This window comes from Diadema setosum, chromosome 14, assembly GCF_964275005.1.
Source record: "Diadema setosum chromosome 14, eeDiaSeto1, whole genome shotgun sequence".
Taxonomy (NCBI): domain Eukaryota; kingdom Metazoa; phylum Echinodermata; class Echinoidea; order Diadematoida; family Diadematidae; genus Diadema; species Diadema setosum.
This window is the reverse complement of record NC_092698.1, coordinates 28,628,400-28,641,980: the sequence shown is the minus strand read 5'-3', so window position 1 is coordinate 28,641,980 and position 13,581 is coordinate 28,628,400. Positions and strand designations below refer to the sequence as shown.

The 13,581-nt window shown below is 40.2% G+C and overlaps 1 protein-coding gene across 2 annotated transcripts in view; it reads left to right on the top strand.

Moving 5' to 3' along the window:
* Nucleotides 1-9,543: 9,543 nt before the first annotated feature.
* LOC140238115 (mothers against decapentaplegic homolog 4-like) overlaps nucleotides 9,544-13,581 on the top strand; it is a 52,602-nt gene continuing 48,564 nt past the window's right edge. For both annotated transcript variants that reach the window (XM_072318050.1, XM_072318049.1), the window contains exon 1: nucleotides 9,544-9,931. In XM_072318050.1, coding sequence (XP_072174151.1) covers nucleotides 9,698-9,931 — 234 coding nt within the window. In that variant the 5' untranslated portion in view covers nucleotides 9,544-9,697. The remainder of the gene's footprint in view (nucleotides 9,932-13,581) is intronic.

Sequence of the window (13,581 nt, the reverse complement as noted above, 5' to 3'; positions counted from 1 at the left end):
TGAATTCGTACACGGTCAGCCTTCCTGCTTTCATCTATAGAGTGCACTGCTTCCTACCCTCACCAATAAAAGACAAAAACAAACAAACAAACACACACACACATAAACAACAACAAACAAACAAACAAAATTACGTTCGAAGCGCTCGGGGAGCGCAAGCGTGACCGCGCACATAGTATAGATCCGGATCACGATCCAGATTACTACCAAGTACTTGTTTATAACCATACCTGTTATTTACCACAACGGACCCACAGACCTACTGGAAGTTTCAGCAAAATCCTTTAAAAAATTGTAGCAAATATTTCAAACAGACAGGCAAACAAAAGCCGACAAAAACAAAAACTCCTTGGCAAAGGTAAAAATCATACACACGCAAACAAACAAAACAGATAAAACAAACACAACGCAAGTAAACATAAATCTCCAAAATGTAAAGAGTAACATTCGTAAAGTTCGTTGACTCTAATTACGGAAGAAATGCGGAAGTAGATTATCCACATCCACACATTTTTTTTTTAATTAAAACAAAAGTAAGTTATCATCCACGGGCATTCGAACACATATAAGGGATGAGTTTTGACGATCATCTGTGACGTCACTACGCCTATGCCAATACAATTCCGACTTAGCATTTTCGGAAAACAAAGATATGACAGTTTGACTCTATTGTTTGATGATTATTTTTGTATTTCATTTGTTTTGTTTTGTTTTGTTGCTTTTTTTTGGGAGGGGGGGGGGAGTTCAGTTTTCCCGATGGGGTTCACAAGAATTCATATCTTCCAGACGTATTATATTTGCATGTCTGTCATCTAATTTGCTAATTGTGGTGAGTTTATATTCCATGCATGGTCAGTCATTTTGGTCCCGCAGTTTTCTTTTGCCTTTAAAAAAAAAGAGGACAAAACCACGATATACATCAGTAATCACGGTAGATGGGAATGTGTATGTACACATTCGCACTGCCATCGGGTAATGTTGAAACTATAATCCAATTCGAAACTCTATTAGAACTGTTCGGGAACATCTTTAAAATCACACCTAATCAAGAATTTTTCTGGAAAAGATACTAAACGACCCCCTATATATCAGCGATTTTTAGGGATTTTTCCCTTACTTGAGCCCTAAAAAATGTACCCCTTTCCCTAAAACTCGGTAACGCGCATGCGGTATAGAGATGACCACCTGAGTGGGGGGACGGAGTCATCATACACCAAGTTATCAGCATTTATCTTTTCCAAGGGAGATATCCAGGTTACGAAGACACCTGTTTCGGTTTAGATACCACTATGAACCAGAAGTATAATGTTTGAAGGAGTATACCATTCATTTCCCTATGTCGGAGACTGTGAATTGTTCCACGCCACATACGCTCATTTTATGACACAAATAATAAATGATTGCATTTTATAACGCAAGTAATGCACAGACCTATTTCGTGGATCGGTGAGAATTGGATGCTCTATAGTTTAACTTTGCAACAGTCTAAAACCCACTCGCTGCACTCGTGGGTTTAAACAGTTGCATCCAATTCTCACCGATTCACTCTGTCCTGTGCATCATTTTGTATACTAAGGCACACGTATGAGTGTAGCATCTTTACAGAGTGCTCGGATCATATAGAAATACTCATGCTGCTGTACGAGACCAAACTACATGTATAGTAGATAAAAACTTTCCAAGATATGGACTTTTCTGGAATCGATCGTCCAATGTTATTACAGATTGAAGATGGCGACAAGGCATTTTCATCAAACACGGCCGAAACTCAGACGTGTATTTTCAGATGCAAATCAACAGACGTGCAAATGTTAAAAAAAAAAGGGGGGGGGGGGGAATGACGCTCCTCGAAGCTTGTCATTGCTATTACGGCAGTTACTAATATTCGATTTAACTCAACCATTAACAGACATCCAGGTCCTAAAATTTTAGGACACCACTTTTCGGGTGCACGTCACGAGTTCGACACCCACGAATCATACAGCCCACGAGTCATACATCCCACGAGCTATACAGCCCACAAGTCATGTCGGACCCCGATGAGTTCTACACTGAGCAATAGGCCCCATGAGTCCAACACTGCAAAGACAAATAATGCCCACAAGACGTTAGTATACGACACTTATCTCTCTAACAGAAAATCGAGTGAAAATTTTCACTCTCGAAGGAGTAAATGAAAGAAAAGAGTGAACTTAGAGTGAAACTGGAGTGAATTTTGAGTGGTCATTTTGGTTCTCAGAAGGTTCAAGTCTCGGTGTTGGTTCCAGATTGTTTGTCTGTGCATGACATGGTTTTGTTGGTGCATGACAGACTCATGGACTTTTTTTTTTTCAATGTCGAACTCGTGGACCGTGATGTGACTCGGAGGATGATCCCTTTATTTCGAGGGCACTGGCCTGCGAGGATTTATTTCTTACCACTTGGCGCACCGGATCTCCACGCGCTGATGCGGGAAGATGACCAGAGGTTCTACGAGTTCGGGATCGCACTGGGTCGCTCTCCTTCTCCTCAAAACCTGTTTGGAAAGGACAGCGGATGATGATGATGATGATGGCGGTGGTGATGGTGATGATGATGATGGTGATGGTGATGGTGATGATGATGATGTTGATGATGGTGGTGTTGGCGGTGATGGTGATGATGATGATGATGATGATGATGATGATGACGATGGTGGTGGTGATGGTGGTGATGATGATGATGATGATGATGTCAAGTCCAAAGAGGCTGCAATCGTGCTTGATGCACCTGAAAATGACAGAACACAGAATTTGAGAGCAAACAAAAATCTGTTAAATCACTGTTCTGATTATTTCATCCGCTTTCCTCACTACAATGAATCTTATTCACTGCATCTCATTTTTTTTTTTTGAGTCCTTACTGATGAGAACTCACAGTTTTGACAATCCTTTATAGTCATTAGGAAGATCAAAGATTTCCGACAGGACTTAACTTCCTGTCTTGGTATAAAGATAGCAAGACAACAACAAATTCATATCGAAGTTTCAAATATTGCATTGCGGATAGAATTTGCTATCGATAACCTGATTACAGCAATGATTCAAATCACAAATCATAAAGATGGACTTGAAAACTAGAATGAACAAAACTGGAAATGAGGACAAAAGCGAGAAAGAGATGGGAGCTTGAGACGTAGATGGAGACTAGAGAGGCAGCAAGACAGGGCGTGTCCTATATCTGATTGAGTATCGCGGGAGCAGAACCTCAAGTTTCACATCCAGGTCAGCCCTGGAGGGCAGTTGCCCACAATCAAACACATACCGAAAACCTCGGCTGGAAATCTCGTCGCATACAAGGCCCAACACAGACACGCCAACGTCGTGAAAAGTCCAGTCATTTTAACGCAAATATCATCAGTCTTGATGTTGGCTTTATACTTCACCCAAAACTCTACAATTTACTCTCTGTTTGGCCGGGTAAGCTTTGGAGTGTACAGGCTGAGGAAATGTTACCATGGAGACGCGTTCGCGCGTCTTGCGTAAGTTGTCCCATTATTACACCACAATCAAAGCAAGCTAAGGTGTATGTAGGCCTGGCGCCTGCTAGTGCATGGCTCTGTACTCCAAAATGCACCTGGCTTGCGCCGCGCTGGCGAGTCTAAATTTGTCGTAATCGTATGCTTGTGCTTGTACAATATTATTACGGGCGATGCTATGATGATCTCACACATATGCGCAATGATGCTAGTGACTAATAAAAAAAGAACCTTTACTTTGCAATCCATTCATAAAAGTTTTCAAAGTTCTGTTTGATCTTTGTACACGCTACATATTGACGTGGAAAGAAGCTATATTTTTTACGGACATTATAAACTATTCACGATGCAATGGCCACTTTTAAGTGCTATAGAGAGATTTTTAGTCCCTTGTCATTTTGAAATATTACACATTATACAACTTCTTCTTGAAACAAAATTTAATGTCCCATATGTTGGCATACAGTGTCATCATGGAATTTTACAATAAAAAAAGTTGTGAAAAACAGTTCTAAAATGTCTCCGTGCTCTCTGATTATGTCTCATTATCTTTACAATACTCATGTATCGGTACGAGGGAGAAAGAATTACTATGCATTTCTTTTTTTCCTGGTGGTACGCGGATTCTATTTAATTTCACTGTATATTTTCAGTTTCACTTTTGCAAGTCCTTCTTCAGGCCAATTTGCGGGGTTAGTTATGGAACGTTATTGTAACGCATGCGCATTGTTCTGTTTGCGGCGCGCGACGAAGAAACCATCATCTCGGCTTCCAGGAACTGGTGAAACACGCCGTATACTTTATGCGTGTGTTTAGGTGTGCGTATTTCGTGTGTGTGGGCAGTTTAATGTGAACGAAATACACACCAAGCAAAGAAATACTCAGTACACGTATTACGCTCACCAGTAACTACACACACTTTTACTGAACACACACACACTCACACACATAGCGAGCTGGCGGCGGCATCGGAGAGCTAGCTCGAGCAAACCGTATGAGGGATTTGCACGAGTGTGTGTGGTAGCTGATAGATGGCTTCTATACTGTTTTGTTTTTGCAACTCGCTTCTTCGCTACTCTACTCACGTACAGTGTACGTACGTACGCGCAGGATCAAGGAACGAATACCGTCATGCCGAAATGATGAGTGTACAGCCCCAATCGTGACCTTAAAGCTCAGTACCCTGATCCGTTACGAACTGAAGATCCATCTGACACGTTTCTAGAGACAACTATCTCTTCTAAACAAGTAAGAGTGGTAAGTTACTTCGTTAACGTAATCCTTCAATTGTCAAACAGAAATCGTCGGGCCTGTCACTCTCGTTGTAATGATATCCCAATGTGTTACTGTTATGATTATCAGCCGAGTGCAGAGCAGCGATCGCGCAGGCCTCCCAGCCCCACTGACGCCGCTTTGTCGGCGTACCCTTGCTGGCTGAATCGGATCAACTGCACACTAGTAACACGCTCTCTGTAAAATGGTCCCTTTACACACAGCAAGATTATCACCGTCAAGGCAGCCAAAAATGAGAATGCCATCGAAACCAAACCTTCGATATCTCAAGGGAGCAATGTTAGTCATGACTGAGAAGTACAGATTTTCAAAGTGTCGCCCGTCTAGTTATGTATAAAGTTTACTCATACTAGATCTAGGGACCTACTACGTCTGATGGGATTTCGTAGTAGGATAGTTAATAGAGCGTAGAGAATATATCCTTCTACTCACCATTCGTTGATTCTATAACACACAATATCTCCCCTGCTGCCGAGCTGCACCTGGAGTTGACGGACAAGTATGTCTAATTCCGCGAAAAACTTCTCATTTTTTAATGACATTTGCTAGGTCAGTTTCAACTGACCCAGCAAATGTCATTATTATAAATGAGAAGTTTTTCGCGGAATTAGACATACTTGTCGGTCAACGCCTGGAGTAGCCGATGTTGCAGGAAATGGTCCTCCAATAATTGAAAGTTCAGTTATTGCCCTTCTCCCATTTAGCACATGTATAAGAACATAACGTGACACAAACTATGATTCCCTGAAGTAGCACAATGATGAAATAGCACAATGTTGAATGCTCCACGAGACAGTGAAATTAGAGGTGAAAAGAGAGATAGATAGATTGTGAGAGAGAGAGAAGTTCGCGAGTCCGATGTTTGATGATGAAGTTTGGATAGTTTGCAACGAAAGCTGGTCAAGAAGTGAAGTATGCGTGAAAAGTTGAATTTTGTGAATGAACAGTTGTAACATGCATGCGAAACCTCTTCGAGACGTGGAGTGAAGAAAGGAAGGAGATTGGTTGGAAAGGATGTCCATCTCGCGTTGTCATGGTGACCGTAGGAGTGACCGGAGGTGAAGTTGCGTTCGCGAGGAATGCTCAGACAAATGATATGAGTGCTCGCGATACAGAGGGCCAGAGCGGTCGTAAAAATGTGCTTGTATTACGCTGTAGAGTGACCACTAGCGGATATGGTCAGCGAGTGGACGAAAACAATTCTTAGTAGAGTTAGAAAATGAAAGCATGACTCATTGTGCTGCTACAGGTCTATAGCCTTAAGCCCTTAGATTTCGAGATCTATAGATTCTAACATGTGTTAACTAAGATTGACAAATCAGTATACCCAGTAGCTTCATGTACAAGCTGCTTCAAGGGATTATTACATCAAGGTAATTGTTTAAATTTTTACTATTTTTGATATTTAGTTAGGCGATAGTGCAGTATTATTAAATGCCATCTATGCCCCTCCAATGAATAGCACACCTAGCAACTCTTAACAGCGATATTCAATTTTTTAATACGTCCATGTGTGAGAAACCAAACTTCCCAAGTTTATTTCTGATCGCATCATTTGTCATGGAATGTAATAGTACAACATGTCCTTGTCGCTAATGAGCACACAACAATCAACGATGATAAATACTAACAAGTATTTAGAGCGAGCCCCTACTGCAATGTCAATGGCAATGGGTGCACACGATAATGTCAGTAATGATTATGTGAGACATTAAACATCATGGTGGCATACATACAGGTACGTATGACATAGTTTTCCCAGGTCTAGCCTACCGCATTGCAGCGTGCACTGTCCTTTATAAGTGCTTTTATTTGTGTTTCATATCATTTTACATTACGGAATGTATCTCTCATCAAGACTCTAGTTCAGTTTATCAAAAGAGCCATTTCAGTCCCTTGGCAGAGGAAGATGAATTTCTCATTCTTGTTTCATGACCTAACCCCTTACCCAATGTATGAATTAGTATGGTGAAATAAAGGTACAACATTAAATCAAATCATCTGGACTTACTGTTTTTAGTTCCGAGGACGGTTTCACGTCCGATCCTGGACGCTTCATCAGCTCATATGACGATCTGATGAAGCGTCCAGGATCGGACGTGAAACTGTTCTCGGAACTAAAAATAGTAAGTCCAGATGATTTGATTTAATGTTGTACCTTTATTGATCGTTACCTGGATGAATCAGAACTTACACCATTTGAGTATGGTGAAATGTTTTTCTAACAAATGCACTAGACCTGTAATGCATATATTTGCACTCAAGAGTTGTACTGTAAAAGTGAATTTTTGCAGTGTGGTAATTTTTGTGCACTCCACACAATATGAAATTAGTGTGATAATAAAAGCATGCAAATTCTGTGCTTTTTATACTGTATGTAGTAGTAGTAGTAATACTTTCATTCCATGGAATTAAAAACGTCCGAAATTCAGTTTATCTGGCTGAGCGCGGAAAGTTACTCTGTACTCCTGTGAAAATGTTCGCTTTTACAGTAAGATATTTTATAATTAAGCAAAAAACTTTGTTGCCTTTAAGATGTACATACCAGTTCCATACCACACAAAATGGTTCAGGGGTGTTATTTCAGAAGATGTGTCAGATTCTTATAACTTTCTTGATATTTCTTGATTTTGTTGGGGGGAAAAATCTACTGATGCCATGCTTTTTACGTTGTTTTCATTCTGAAAGGTAAAATGAATACCACTTTATAAGTACGGTACTTTATAAGGAAGAATCCATTCTGGAAAAGAAATGGAGAAAACTATGCCTTCCCTCCCCCTTCCATTTTCTGTCATGCCATTTACATCACAGCTTTATACCTTTCAGGTCATTGTATACTTTGACTGAATTTTACCTCGACCTAGTGTCTATTAAATATAAATCACAAGTGGAGATCTAGTGATTGAGAATTGATGCTCATCTGTTTGAACCCAGCTCGTTTCTTAAGATCACTGCAAGAGAGGGTGTTTGCTTTGATTTGCCTCTACACAAATTTTTGTGAAAATGCACCCTGTCCTGTCATCACTATACAAAATGTATCCTCAGTGTGTAAACCACTGTTTCAGCAAGAATACTACCTGGACTGTCTCCTAATGTCTACAATTCCTTTTGGACTCCTTCCCTACCCCGCCCTATCCAACCCCTTGTCTCTAATTTTCAATACAGTTGCCAAAAGTTCTGCACAATGGACTAAGATGACCTCCACTTGAGCTTGTTCATGTGTATTCGTCGAGTATAGTGACTCCACGCCCAGTACATGGTAAGTGATAATATATCTTTTGCTCTCACTTTTATATAACCCTAAATGACAACTAAGATTGAAGATTCAATCTTCATGCATTGTCACTAGGATTCTATACCTACATGTAATCTCTGTAAATTTTCCTAAGGAAAGAGAGGCATCACTGTCCTGACTTTGAAGGTATAGTCATTGTATTCGTCCATATTGTGATTATGCCATCCTCATTGCGTGTACTTGAAAGATTCTTGGAATCCAGACTGGCTCAACAGAGTGAAGTTGTCAGGGTCATGAGAAATTGTTGGCACAAAATAGATATCTTCTGCAGTTTGACAAAATTGTAATTTTGCAAAGATTGTAGTAATATTTAATTGGGGGGGGGGGGGGAGAAAGAAGGTAGGAACAAACAACAGTGGTGAGTGTGAGAAAAAAAAAGAACTGTGAATAAATCATAATTAGCACAAGTGTTGTTTAGGTGAATATCATCCTCCATCCTGTCAAAACTTGATACAATGAAGTGTGCTCAACTACATATCAGTATATTTATATAGTTTTAGGCAAGTAGAGTAATAAAGGAGAATAATCATTTCACCAAGGAAACCAGAGGCATTTTGTGAACGATCTTTAAGCAATTACAGAGAAGTTAATTTTTATTTCCTGTGATTTAAACATAATACTGGACATATGATGGAAAGGTGGTATTGATAGTAGTTGATGTTCATTCATTCACAGTTTGTCACTGAAGGAGTAAATGATATTTGACTGTACAGTAATATGCACGATAAAAGCACCATTATTATTATTATTATCATTAGCAGTATTATGATAATACATTGTAAGTCTTTGCTAAAGAGGGTCATAATATCTGACACCAAATTTTTAGAACATAGTACATTTACGTCAATTCTGATAGGTTTTGTTGTGTTTTGTATTTGCACAGAGTTGTTTTTGTATATGTATGATGTGTTAAGTCAGGTCAGATTATGAAGGAAACACAGGTATTGTGCCTACAAATGAACTATACTCTTTATCAGAACTACTCACTTAATATATTCTTCTCACCTTGACATTGAGAAATTTGTATTAAGGTTATCAATCTTGTGTCAAAATTAGGGTGTTTGGCAAAAAACAAGCACAAACCTCTACACCAAATTTTTAGCAAGGCATTGTGAACATGATGCATACCTCTGTGTATGCTTTTGTTTGGTCACATCATCCACATGAAGATACCAGGTTTTTGATTATTTTCTTTGAAAAGTAAGTTTCAGTCTGAATTCATGAAATATGCATAGTGATTATTTTCTTTGAAAAGTAAGTTTCATTCAATGTGAATTCATGAAATTTGCATAATGTTCCTGTTGTTGTTTTTGGCATACAATTTGGCATACAATTTGTGTGTGATTGTGGCGTACAATTTGTATGTTTCAAGGCTAAAAATCTGGTAAATGTACAGTGCTTTCATCTCTCAAAACAGGGATCTTCATCAAACCTAGCGGTCAAAATCATCCAGGGAATTTTCTAGAAAGATACCACCAGCACAAGAAGGAGCTGGTTGTCACCACGACGATTGTTCTTAGGGGGGAAACAGCGTCTGCCCATAGTGCAGCACAAGATTTGACCTTGGTGCCGACGATACTGCGTGCGTCAAACTGGCGTACACCATTGGAACCATGTCGGGTGCGCCGACAAGCGCCGATGCCTGTCTCAGCATCGTGCACAGCCTCATGTGCCACCGGCAAGGGGGCGAGTCGGAGAGTTTCGCCAAGCGGGCCATCGAGAGCCTGGTCAAGAAGCTGAAGGAGAAGCGAGACGAGCTCGACAGTCTGATCACGGCAATCACCACAAACGGGGCGCACCCAAGCAAGTGTGTGACGATACAGAGGACATTGGACGGCAGGTTACAGGTATGTCATTGTAGGAGGAGTGTACAGGCCTAATCACTTCTTTTCATCAGATCGCTTTAAATATGTACTGCATCTGCAGTACGTAGAATACAGTAGAATACGTTTCAATTCCTGGATTCAGTTTGCAGTGTTTAACCATGACAGTATCGGGCTAATCTTTGGCAAACTGCTTCGAAGGTCATTCAGAACAACTTCTGTTGAAAGGATTGCCTGAAATTTCAGTATGCAAGGGAAGCTGGGCTTGCAAGTTCAAACAAAAAAAAAACAACAAAAAAAAAAACAAAAACAAAAACAAAAAAAAACAGCAAAACAAAACAGACTTCTGAGTGTATGAAAGGTAAATAAGCACAAATATTATTGTGCAGTACCCATCAATGGGAATGCATCATTTGCAGAGTGTACAAGTCATGAGTCAGTTTCTGTTCAAATTGTTAGTGACTCTCTTGCTGATATTTTGTCCTGTAAAGATGAATTTGTAAACCAGCCAGCAGCACTAGCAATGATACCACACAAGATGGCAAACATCTTACATGAGAGCTTTCTCCAGTTGCAAGATTTGGCCGTGGTCCCACCAGTTACCGGAGCTGCCGTTCCCCACCTCATTTTCAGAGGTCACCTCTAACTTTGACCTGTTTTTGATCTTTATAGTGTGTTTGAATGTGTTCTTACCCAATGGTGCACATTGACTATCTAGCACTACAAGATGGTGGGCTTAGCACTGTAGTTGCAGTGCCAAGACCCCCAAAAAGGTGAGGCCTAGCATGCTAGCAAAAAACAGAAAACAAAAGCCAGGTTGTAATGGGAGGGAAATTCATGGGTATTTATTTTCTCTCTCACCTATTAACCAGGTGGGCGAGCACTCGGTTCCATTTAAATATCCTGCTATGTCTCTTCTGTGCCAAATATGTGTCTCATTACTACACATTTATTGAACTCCATGCAAGTTGCAATATTCAGCAAAGACTTCTCATGAAGCGCCAGTTATTGCAGACTGCATGGAACTACGAATACAAGTGAGAAAGGGGGCTGTAATGGAAAATCTCGACCTCATTGCAGGCCTGGACTGAGGATAGTTACGGGCGTTGAAAAAAACCTGCGAGGATAGTCACAAAAATGCTACTGAAAGACTAGGTAGCTGTGGGATTGTCATACATTCAGGTTATATCATGGTACGGCTCTGTGGAATGGAACCAGGCAACGGTGGGTGGGCCTTTGATACTTCACCGTTACTGAGGTTGATTTAAATGACCAAAAAAAAAGAAAGAAAAAAAAAAGAATTTGAGAAGCGGGGTAAGGAAAAAAAATTATTGAAAAATCAAATTGTATCAGCACATGAAGTCATGTACAGCTCAATAAGTAACTACATTCATGTAATGTCACCAAACCAATTGAATTGATAAATGTACTGGTATTACCGATTTTCCTATGACTAGATGTACAAAAAGCATAGTACACATCTTAACTTGAGTGTTTTATAACAATACTAGTGAAACCTCTCAATAGGATGTAGGATTACAACTGGATTTAGTGCACATTTACGGTAAAGTGGCGCACATCACCAGGTAGATATCTTAAATTTCTTTCTGGCTGGCCCAAGAGACAAGTACTGGTATCATGTTTATACTCTTAGCTGGTAGGCCAATTAGGGCTTGGTTTGGCTTTGCAGATTTTGCTCTTTATTGAATTATGATTGCAGGTTAACCTTGCCATTGTATTCCTTTTCTTTCCAAAGGAGCACCTGGATATATTTGTTGCTGCCCCCCCCCCCCCACAATTCCGATGATCGCTAGTTTAATACTAGAAATAGGGAAAGAATGAGAGAAACATAGATACAGCCACTGCGGTATCATTTCGGAATTCGGATTTCCCCCCATGGGCTACTGAGTACCTAAACAACTCAACTCTATCCCTACCTTTCTCTCATTCTCTCTCTCCCCGTCTCTCTCTTTCTCTCTTTACTGGCTGTGCCCATCCCTGTCCCGTTTTCAATACGCAAACAGCCAGAGAGTGGGCAGGAAACGAAAGGTCTCGGCAATTAGCACTTCTAGCTCCCTACGAAGGGACAAGTGCTAGATATTCCAGGGCAGCTTGTTAACAGTACACACTGAACACTCAGGGTAGTCATCAGATCAGGCATGTGCCAAGTGCACACAGTTTGTTTTTGCTATGAAATCATAGTATGGCTCAGGCAGAGTGTAGCATTGTGAACTTGACACTATTATTATTATTATTATTATTATCATGATTTTTTTTTTCTAAATGTGCAGGGTTCTAGTAGATCATTGCTCCACTGTAATGATTTGTAAATGCTCAGTATTTACAGACTGGAGTATTATTAGAGGCTTGTTGAGTGAAACAAAACAAAGCAATCTTTGCTCTTCTCTGACTTTTCAGTGCATTTCGTTTACATCCTGTTCGAGGTGTATTAAAATGCAGTGCTCAAATTAAGTTGTTGTTGCCTCATAGGACATTGAAGATGTTGAACTTTTTATCATTGATTAACTGCTATGCCAAAAAAGAAGAAGAAGAAGAAGAAGAAGAAGAAGAAGAAGAAGAAGAAGAAGAAGAAGAAGAAGAAGAAGAAGAAGAAGAAGACGAAGAAGAAAAAAAAAGAATATTGTAATTTTATTTTGTGTCAGATTTCTACAGAATTGTCCTGGGTTCATATATCTATTTTTGTTAAATATATACCAAAAGACTGTTGACCCAAAAGTGTCAGAATTACATATTACTTCTTTTTTTTTTTCTTTTTTTTTTTGGGGGGGGGGGGTTACACAATATGTCAGATATTTTGGGGTGGACATTCAAAGTTGTTAGTAGATGTCAAATTCTGTTCAGGTTTATGCTGCATGCTTATAATTCCTTTTGTAGTCCCCGCTCAGGCCTTGCGGCAAGTAGCTGTATTTTGGGCCTGCTGTTGCATACTAGAAGACCAATAAAACTGCTGACTGCTACTGATTACTGTGCCCATAGTATGTGAGACAACGCAAATGTACACATGGTGATGATTGATATTATGTGTAAAGCAGTAAGAGCACTCTCTCCATGGAACTGAACTTTGCGAGTTCTGAAAATGTTGAAGCCTAACCAAAGTCAGCCCGTCCCATGAGCGTGGGGGCTTGGGGATCGTGGAGGAGCATGGCACCTTGCATGTAGAGGCCTCGTTGCCTCGTCTTTCTCCAGGAAGGAAGAAATCGACCGACGTCCAATCTCACGGGGAAAGTGAAACCAGAGCACCGAGTTTCACCTGGATATTAGGCATTATGGGTACATCCTCTTGGCGAGTGTAGATGTCACGCACAGTGCATGCTCTGCCAGCAACAAACTAGATGTTGACATACCCCCCCCCCCCATCCTATTTTCAATAATTCTGAGTGAGAAAAAGGTGATACTAGAATTAGTGTGCCTGTTTAAATTACTTTCATTGTGGGCACACATAGCCATTTAATGCTGATCTGCTCAATTCGTACCGTCCAAACAGTTTGTCTGACACTCAGAATAAGATTACTATCAAACATCTACCAGTATACTGTGGAAGAGTCTCAAAGAAAATAATGTAATGGAAATGTTGAAGTGACTTTCATTGAGGTAGATTTCTTCAATATTGGTCCAGGAATACTGACTTCATGCTTATCCTCTGTGGGAACAAA